Genomic DNA, 9679 nt, shown 5'->3' with positions numbered 1-9679 from the left:
GCCTTCTTGCAGTTGGATGACAATGACCAGCCACTCTGGGGTTCTTCTCTCCCACTTATCTTTCCCTCCCAGAAGCTCTGGGATTTCTCCCTCTGTTGGACAGTTCGGGTGGGAGGTAGAAGGGAAGGTTCTGGATGGGAAAGGTCGGCGCTGCGTCACCCCCACCCCCACCCCAGGCCAACAAGGCTGGGCAATGAAGGGCCACAGCGATTAGCAGCCACGTGCTCGGGACTGTAGTGGACAGTGCGGACTGTTTTTGGAGAGAGAAGGCGCGCCCCCAACTTGGGTAGGGGGCAGAGAGGGCGAGCAGGAGGAGGCAGGTTCCGGCACAAGGCATGAGGGGTGGGGGGAGGCCGAGAGCACGCGGACAAAGGAGGCGGCCCTCAGCCCAGCTGTTTTGAAAAATGCTTCCTGTTTCTTTAAAGGCGCTCGCTGCTCGGGCGGCCTGGGCTCGGGAGGCGGCAGCGGCGGCGGCGGGAGCTGCCTCCTCTCCGGGCGGGCGGCGCTGAGTGATCTTGCGAACTGGGCTTCTGTGTAAACTGAGGCTAAACAAACACAGATGGAGCGCAGCGGGCGTTCTGCAGAAATGCTGGCAGGGCGGCAGCGACTTCAGATGACACTCTGAGCTCTCCCGGGGAACCGGCAGCCTCCAAGGCTTCACGGAGCCGGAGGCGCAGCTGCCCCGGGAGTGGGGGTGCGAGGGAGGGACCCGGGGAGGGAGGGTAGGAGGAGAGAGCGCGGCGACAAGGCGGCGCTCAGCGCGGCGGCCACCCGGCACAGCCAGGCGCGCGGCGTGCAGAGTGATCGCTGCGGGCGCGCGTCCCGGGCAGTCCCACGCCCCAGCCTCACGCCGTCCTCGCCATGAAGCACATCCCGGTCCTCGAGGACGGGCCGTGGAAGACTGTGTGCGTTAAAGAACTGAACGGCCTCAAGAAGCTCAAGCGGAAAGGCAAGGAGCCGGTGCGGCGCGCGAATGGCTATAAAACTTTCCGATTGGACTTGGAAGCTCCCGAGCTCGGCGCCACAGTCAGCACCACCGCCGCCACCAACGGGCTTCGGGACAGGACACAACCGTTCCCGATCGCGACCCCAGTACCAGCCTCAGTGGCGCCGGCGGTTCCTCCAGGTGGAGGCACAGACACAGCCAGGGAATTCCGGGGCATCAGAGCGCCTGAGGTCTCTGACGCGCGCAAACGCGGTTTCGCTCTGGGCACAGTGGGACCGGGACTACCCACGCCACCGCCGCCTCCCGCATCTCAGAGCTTGGCACCCGGGGATCCCGAGGCGCACTCCTTCCGCGAGCAGGCTCTGCGTCCCCGCATCTTGCTGTGCGCCCCTCCCGCGCGTCCCACACAATCCGCGCCTCTCGCACCCCCAGCGGCGCCACAAGAGTCCCCCGTGCGCCCTGCGCCCCCCACGCGCCCGGGGGAAAGTTCCTACTCGTCAATTTCACACGTAATTTACAATAACCACCCGGATTCTTCCGCGTCGCCTAGGAAACGGCCAGGCGAAGCGACCGCCGCCTCAACGGAGATCAAAGCCCTGCAGCAGACCCGGAGGCTTCTGGCCAACGCCAGGGAGCGGACGCGGGTGCACACCATCAGCGCAGCCTTCGAGGCGCTGAGGAAGCAGGTACTCACTAACCGCCGCGGGGTTAGAGTGGCAGAAGTGGGTGGGTGGGTGGTCCCAGGGTCGGAGTTAGGATAAAAGGAATCCCACAAAGCAGGCAGATTAGAGTTATCATTGTTGCAACTTTTTAGTTTGTAAAGTGGGCGAAATCTAGGGATCTCTGGCCTAGACACGCCCCTGTTCCCCAGGAGTAACCGCGTCTGACCTCAGGTCTTGTAGTTGACTTGTGCAGCGAGTATTTGTCTTCTGGTCCCTTGGGCTTGGTGGGGAGTACGGGGGGGGGGGGGGGATGTGGGAATCTTCCCCTGGCAGGGGAAGGGAACAGAGCACGACCTTTCCGCTCTGTGCACTTGGCATGCTTGGGGTCTCGGCCCCCTGTTGGTGTCACCGAGGCACACAGCATCACAGAGGTGCGCTCCTGGGGGCCCTGGAATGTAAAGGGCGACCCAGGAGGCGGGGGTGGGGAGGTGGGGGTGGGGGGTGGGTAGGGGTAGGGGGTGGGGCTTGTCAGCGCCTCTCAGCTCCTGTTTCCATGGTCACTTCAGCTTGCTTCTAGGATCTCTGCTTTACCTAGTTCCCGGAGTCCGTTATGACCGGGCTACAAGGCTGTGTTTCTTTCAAACACAGCTTCAGGAACTTTCCCAGGAGATCCTGCCCACCGCTGCCCTTCCTCTTCACACCAGTCACCTCCTGGGGGGCCAGGAGACTGCTGGGGATTCTCTCAGGGGTCGGGGTGGAGCCAACAGAGCCGAGCTCTGGATAAGCCAGGGGGCTCCTCTTTAGTTACTGGGGGCAGACTGCCCTCACCTGACAGCATCTATTGGGAAAACTAAGGAACATTTGACTAGAGAATTACCATGGCAGAGGGGGCAGCTGACAGTTCCACTTAAGATAAGCTTAGTTCTTCCCCAGAACTCTCTGGTTTCTCACTTTCTTAGAGAGGAGTAAGATCTGCAAAGGGTGTGGGATGGGCCCTCTCATTCAGGTCACATAAGAGGTTGGAATGGGTGGTGGATGTTACTTCTTTAATGGATGAAACTTTTGTTTGTTTGTTCTGCCACTGATTAGCTGTTTGTCTCCTGGAAAGTTACTCAACCTCTCTGGGCTTTAGCCAGTAGCATCTCTCTCGCTCAGACTCCCTTCTATGGGTAAAGTCAGGCATTGGAGACTTAGTCCTTCCATGAGTTGAACATGGGACGCCTAGGAGAAAGTGACCCTAGTGGCTTTTGAACCTGGGTTTGGGAGAAGCGTTTGGTGGAGGCAGGGTGGCTGTCACTGCCTGCAGATACATCAGCTGTTCCCTAGGCTGTGGAGCCATCCATGTCACCCTGGGCCAGCTGCTGTGTGCCTGCATGCCTGCGCAGTGACAACCTGTGGGGTATCTTGCAGATGACAGAGGGCAGGGAGTTGCCTGTATATCTGCTTTGCTTGTGGTGAGGTGAACCCCTCCTGAACTGAGGGGGTTCGTGTGCCCCAAACCTCTCCCTCAGCTCCTTTTCTCTGCCTCCAGCTGCTGCCTTCAACTTTACTTAGGGAGAGCATTCATGCCTGTGTGCTTGCCTGTGTCTCTCGTGTCCTGTGCCTTTTCTGTCTACAAGGACTCCTATTTTATGTAATCTTAACGTCAGGATTGGATAGACCCATTTCATCGTAAGCAATACTGAGGCCAGGGGAAGGTACGAGACTCACCCAAGATCATCTTGTAGTGAGCAGTTCATGGAAAGTTTATGTGGCTACAATCTTCCCACTGGGTGGTGCCCTTGTTGACTTTCAGATGAGGTTTCGTTCTGCTGTCTGTAGGGGAAGTTCTGACACAAGCATCAAATTCAAAGTGTCCTGACGAAGGTTAGCCCAAGTATTTTAAAAGAGACTTAGTGTGCACACAGATGTAGTTAAATGTATGTACATGTGTTGAATATATCTACCCAAAGGACGCTTGTGCGCGCGCGCGTGTGTGCGCGCGCACACACACACACACACACACACACACGTCTCTTGTTTCTTTTTCCTAGCCCCAACCATTCTGTCCTTTCCCTAAAAGGGTTGCTGGGTCCCATTGGACATCATCTTGTTGACTGAGAAGGACAGAGATCTAGAGAAGGGCTGAGACTGTCCCCACCCTGTCCCCACCACCAGGCACTCCCAGGGAAGGAGTGTCTCCCTGCCCTGGAGCTTACCCTCCTGGACTTTCTGTGTGGCTGGGGACAGTCCTCTGTGGGCCTTGGCTGCTCAGGTTGCATCATGACGTTATCCTCTACCTCACATTGAGCTCTTCTGCACCAAGAGCAGGCAAGGTCCATAAGGAAGAAGAAGAAGAAGAAGTCTCAAATGTGTGTCTTCAGGGGCCTGGGCACTGAGCAGGGCAGGGCTCTACAGGACAAGGCAGTATGGATGCTTTATTATACCCCCCTCCTCCTTTTTTTTTTTTTTTTGACAGGGTCTCTCTATGTACTCTTTGTTGGCCTGCAGCTAAACTTGTTATATAGACTAGGCTAGCCTGGAATTTATAGAAATCTCCTTGCTTTTGCATCTGCCTCCTGAGTGCTGAGGTTAAAGGCACATACCACCACACCCAGCTCTTTTGGGATTTTAAAAACTATATTGCTGTGTGTGTGTATAGGTGTGTCTCAGTGTGTGAGTAGAGGTCAGAGGACAGCTTGAGAAATTGGTTCTCTCCTTTTACCATGTGATCCTTGGGGATCGAACTCTGGCCATGGGGCTTGGCAGCAGGCAACCACTGAGCCAGCCAGCCAGCCATTTCGTCGTTCTGATGATAACCACAGAAACGCACCAGGCTCCGTGCTTAGAACCTCCCATGTTCTAGTTGGCTTTGTGAAATAGGTGCTGTCATCACTTCCCCCATGCCCCAGTTCTTACAAGGTGGTTTTGGGGTCTCAGGAAACTTATGTGAACTGGCTGAGGTCTTGTGGTGCTCCCGGTGGCCCCGTAGGCTTTGTGCTGTGCTGCACCCATGTGTCGGCACTCTCGGGTCTTGGCAGTGCGTTCATGGTGTTGTGCAGTTACAGAGCTGTGTGGCCACCACAAAACCTGGATTGAATCAGGGTCAGCGAGTCTTCCCACTGGCCAGCGCTTAACGGCTTTGCTTCCTGGCTTATGTACCGCAGCACCAGGAAGACAGTTAGGTCCCTGCCAGTCATTGCAATCTCCTCTCCTCTCAACCAGGAAGAGCTGGGAGGGAGCTGTGTGCCTGCTGCAGGTGGGACAGAGTCCCTCACGTCTGGGGACGGGGGGTGCAGGGCAGATGGTCAGACCACAGCACTTGCCACCAGCCCAGCTGCACCCAAGCCCTCCTTGCTGCCCCATATGAGGGCCATGTGTGTGCAGCTGGGCTGGCCACGTGCAGGCTGCTCCCTGCCAGGGGGGAGGGGTCCATGGGAAAGGCCAGCTGTACTGGGCAGAGGAGGGAAGGGCCGGGGCTTTGGAGCTCAGTTCCCTGGCAGGACCCTCGGGCTATGCCCACCTTTGGGATGCCTAGCCTGTGGGTGGCTTTGTTCTCCTCCTCGAAGCCCCTTGATGTCCATGGAGGAGTGGCATCAGCAGACCGTGATGGCCCCTTAGCAGCGAGCAAGTGGGCCCCAGGTTACCCCCCCACCCCCATGTGCCTTGAGGATCTCCAAGGTTCATCACTAGATTATAATTCCAGAAGGGTATAGGGGTGGTGGTCTTAGCCTGTCTTTGGCTCCCAAATCCTCTGAGGTAAAAGAGATAGGGGAACCCCAGCAGTGTCTGTGTGCCCCTCCCTTAGGTAGTGACCAGCAAACCTCCTCACACTGGAAGCTCCACAGAGTTGGCGAGGGTGGCAGGATCCTACCCTGCCCCCAGGTTCCAAGAGAGGCTGTTTGTTGAGATTCTTATGATGTGAATATATATCTTTGGTCGTAAGTTTGTAGAACTACTTGTCACTTACAGAAAGTGGCCAGGTTCTGTCCCCAGATCTGTCAGGCCCTAGGGGAGAATGGCTGGGTCTTGTGTCCTCTTTCACTTTTGTAAACAGTTTGAATTTTAAAGTCCTTTCTAAGTAGACCTGAAAGGGACATTGAACAGCCCAGATGAGGCAGCTTCATGCCAGGAGTCCTGTCCCACAGTCGTGAGGGAATAGCTTCATGCAGAAGGAGTCTAGAATACCCACTGTGTGCAGGGACATGGTATGCTTGTAGCTCTGTGGGCCTGGGGGTCTCTGAGGACTGTTAGAGGGCAAAAGGCTTTGAGGGCGTTCTTGAATGTTCTGCTAGGTTCTTGATTTTGTTTTTGTTGTTGTTGGTTTTTTCCCCCTTCACACTTGTCCACTGTGATCCCATTCTGAGAAGCAACTGTTTGGATGCCCACGTTTCTGGTGAAGAAAGGGGTCCTGTAAGGCCACAGTCCTCCTTAAAGTCGGGAAGATGTCCAGAGGACAGCCAGGCCCTCAGGCTGCCCAGCCAGTGTATGCTGGAGCCAAGGGAGGGTCTAGCTTGGGCAGTAGAGGAGGAGTGGAACGTTTGGGGGCCCCAGAGGACCTTGTAAAAATGCCCAAAGCCGATCCTTTGTGGAGTTTAAAATCCAGGAGCAGGAGAAGTCGCTCCATCAGTAAAACACTTGCTGAACAAACTCGAAGATCTGAGGTCAATCCCCACCTACCCACGTAAAAAGTCAGGAACGTTGGCATACATCTGTCACCCCAGCACCGGGGAGGGACAAACCTGAGGATCTCTGGGGCTTTAGACCCAGCCAACCTGCCAACCTAGCTGAGTCAGGGGGCTTCTGGCTCAGGAGAGAACTTGTCTCCAAAATCAAGACAGAGAGTGATGGAGGAAGACACCTGGTACCGATGTCTAGCCTTCATGTGTGTGCTTGAACTTATGCATGTATCCCAGCAAAGATATTTGTGCACAGACACATGTCTTTAGCTAGTCCTTTAAGCTAGTCTTTATAGATGAATCTGAGGGAGGTGACTTTAGCATTCCAGAAGCTGGAAAATTCAGGTAGGGAGTGGGAGACAGGTGGCCATATCTACTTCAGCTTCAGTCCTTTCACAAGTTAGGGTCCTGTGCAGACAGTTGGATGGGGTATGGATGGGGCTCATGACTTGTTCTGGATTCTCACAGAGGTAATGTACAAATTTGGAGTCTTTGGGGATCCCTAGCCTAAAACTATCTAAAGCTATGCATGCCCACCTTAAGCTAATTGGAAGGAGCCCTGGTGGAGCCATGACTTGAAAACCCAGCACATCTCTCTGCAGCTGGAGGCATAGGGAGACTACGCAGCTGGGAGACAAGTGCATCTTCGTGGAGTGGACACCATTGCTTTTCCTCAGTGCACTGCTGAAGAGATGGGTGTAGCTAATGCATTCAGAATGCCTCAAGAAGGCAGCTGTTGGGGACCTTTTGCAACACCAATAAATATCCTCAAGACGCCGTGAGGAACACAAGGGTTGCTGTCTCTGCCCTCTCAAGGAGGAAACAGAGGCTCAGAGAGCTGAAGGGATTTGCTCTAAATTATGCTACTGCAAGTGCCTGGAACTCTGTGGTGGCAGCTGGGCCAAGGCGTCTCCATGCTAGGGTGTAGCTGGACTGTTGGGGGTCAAAGATTGCGTGGGCATTAGGAGAGTGCATAGTAGTGGTTTGTGGGTTTTGGTGTTTGTTGTTTGTTTTGGTTGGTATGTATGCTTTATGTTTGTGACAGGGTCTAATGTAGTCAAGGCTAGCCTCATACTCAGTACATAGCTGAGGATAATTTCAAACTTCTGACCCTCCTGCTTCTATCTCCCATGTGCTGGGATTACAAGTGTGCTCCACTTCTCCTGGTTGGTGCCGTGCTGGGGATCGAATACAGGGTATCAAGGTATGCTAAGCAGGCACTCTTAACAACTAGCCTTGTCACTAGGAGACTCTGAAGGAGCCTTACAAAGAGCCAACCTTGGGGTAGGAGAGAAGAAGGGACAAGCCATCAGAAAGAGCCACTGTTGCCCCATGTGTCCACCCTGGTAGCAGAATGTCCTGTTGAATATGCCTTCCTCGGGTGCTGGGTAGATAAACTGCTGGCTCTACCCAGGGCTCAGTTGACTGAGCTGAGGCTCAGAATGGCACTCACCCATTTTCCTCATGTGCATACGGGACGTTCATCTTTACTTGAGGTAGATCTCAGATAGGACAATGCTGTGGAAGGCCGCTGGTCATGCTAGAAAGACAAGGGCTGTCCATGGTTGTCTTTTGTTGACCAGGAAGGAGCTGGACCCAAGCAGTGGCACAAAGTGACGTATCTAGGACAGACTGCCCCAGAGCCTGGCACGGTGTGCCTGGGTTGGCCTTGGCTTCACCTGCCAGTCTGGGTCCAGCACACAGACCTTTCTCAAACTCTCACTTCCTCCTAGAAGCCCAGCTGTTTGGGGGCCCAGGTGCAGAGTTGTCTGTTGAAGGGAGATTTCCAGAGTGGTCTGTAAATGACATAGCCCTGTGCTCCCAGATTCCCCCACCCCGCAGGCAGACACTACCTCCACAGAGGTGCTGGGCCTGACCCTGAGACCCCTTCCCTGGCCCAGATCTTGTTTGTTTGTTCAAACTGATAACAGGGTTTTCTGGACTCTGACTGGAAACAGGCGAATAGCCTTGTTCTGCCAGCTTTTCTTGGATGGGTTTGGTGCTGTGGCTGGGGATGGGAGAGCGGGGGGGGGAGAAGGAGGATGGGCACGTAGGTGGGAATGGGCACGTAGGTGGGGATGGGCACGTAGGTGGGGATGGGCACGTAGGTGGGGATGGGCACGTAGGTGGGGGGTGGGCACGTAGGTGGGGGGTGGGCACGTAGGTGGGAGCTGGAGGTTCAGGAGAGTTGCTTGCTTTGCTGCCTTTCCTGACCCTGTGCCTTGGTTTTCTAGACTCCTGGCTTGTATAGAGTAAGGGGTACTTAGCTACCATGCCCAGGATGAGGGGTGCTTAGCTTCTGTGCCCAGGATGAGGGGTACTTAGCATCTTTGTCCAGGATGAGGGGTACTTAGCTTCTGTGCTCAGGATTAGGGGTGCTTAGCTTCTGTGCTCAGGATGAGGGGTGCTTAGCATCTGTGCCCAGGTTTCTCACCCTCTCTGGAGCCTGTCTCAGGACCTTGTGCAATACTGAATGCCATCATTTTCCTGACCTCTGCTAGGCTTGCTGTGTACAATGCCTGCCATCAACTGAGTCCCCACTGCCTTGTGAGGTCAGTTTTGTGCCCAGTGTACAAGGGCTGAGTGAATATGTCATTCACTGGGACGTACGCTGGGCAGAGTCAGAGCCAGGCATTGAACCCAGGAGACAAAGGTAAGTATGCGTTGTTTGTTCATCCTCAGAGAGATGGCATTTGTGTTCAAAACTGCACCTCTCTCGCTCTGTGTGTGTGTGTGTGTGTGTGTGTGTGTGTGTGTGTGTGTGTGTGTGTTAAGGTTCTCTCCTCTCATTGATCCGGAACTGACCAAGTAGTCCAGGCAGGTTAGCTAACATGCTCCACAATGCTTCTGATTCTACCTTCCGAGTGCTGAGATTGTAAAGCACATGCTACCATGCTGGACACTTTTTTTTTTTCAAGACAGGGTTTCTCTGTGTATCCTGGGCTGTCTTGGAACTCACTTTGTAGACCAGGCTGGCCTCGAACTCAGAAATCCACCTGCCTCTGCCTCCCAAGTGCTGGGATTAAAGGCATGCACCACCCTTGCCCAGCCATGCTGGACACTTTTAACATGTGCTCTAAGGATTGAACTCAGGTCCTACATTTTGCAAGGCATACTGATTAAACTATTTTTAGCCCAGTTTTTTTCTTTTATCTTCTTATAAAATATTTATTTATTATATGGATATGAGTGTTTTGCCTGCATATATGTCTGCATAGCACGTGAGTGCCTGATACCCAAAGAGGTTGAAAGAGGGCATTGGATCCCCTGGAACTAGAGTTACGGGAAGTTTTGAGCTGCTGTGTGAGTGCTAGTACCCAAGCCCAGGTTCTCTGGAAGAGCAGCCAGTCCGTACCCTTAACCACTGGGCCATCTCTCTAACCCCTTATCACTTTATTTTTAATTATGAGTAT

At 54.3% G+C, this 9679-nt stretch overlaps 1 protein-coding gene and 1 long non-coding RNA gene across 4 annotated transcripts in view; one reads left to right on the top strand and one right to left on the bottom strand.

Annotated features, from left to right (window-relative positions):
- The first annotated feature begins 245 nt into the window (after positions 1-245).
- Positions 246-9679, top strand: part of Atoh8 (atonal bHLH transcription factor 8) — a 29607-nt gene continuing 20173 nt past the window's right edge. Inside the window, exons 1-2 of one of the 2 annotated variants that reach the window (XR_377494.4) lie at positions 246-1632; positions 8768-8919. Coding sequence is in view for 1 of the 2 variants with exons in the window: in NM_153778.3 (NP_722473.1) it covers positions 862-1632 (771 nt within the window). In the remaining variant the exon portion in view is untranslated. The remainder of the gene's footprint in view (positions 1633-8767; positions 8920-9679) is intronic. The other variant, NM_153778.3, reaches the window with a different exon arrangement.
- On the bottom strand, positions 3298-4404 carry Gm52906. 2 transcript variants are annotated; one of them, XR_003956452.1, is made up of 3 exons: positions 4313-4404; positions 3807-3903; positions 3298-3465 (listed from the first exon to the last, which is right to left on the bottom strand). It is a non-coding gene; the product is annotated as a predicted gene, 52906 (long non-coding RNA). The 2 variants fall into 2 exon arrangements; XR_003956451.1 differs by having other exon boundaries at positions 3298-3437.

The sequence above is a fragment of the Mus musculus genome, chromosome 6, assembly GCF_000001635.26.
Source record: "Mus musculus strain C57BL/6J chromosome 6, GRCm38.p6 C57BL/6J".
Classification (NCBI taxonomy): Eukaryota; Metazoa; Chordata; class Mammalia; order Rodentia; family Muridae; genus Mus; species Mus musculus.
The sequence above is the reverse complement of the archived record's forward strand: the minus strand, read 5'-3'. Positions and strand labels throughout refer to the sequence as shown.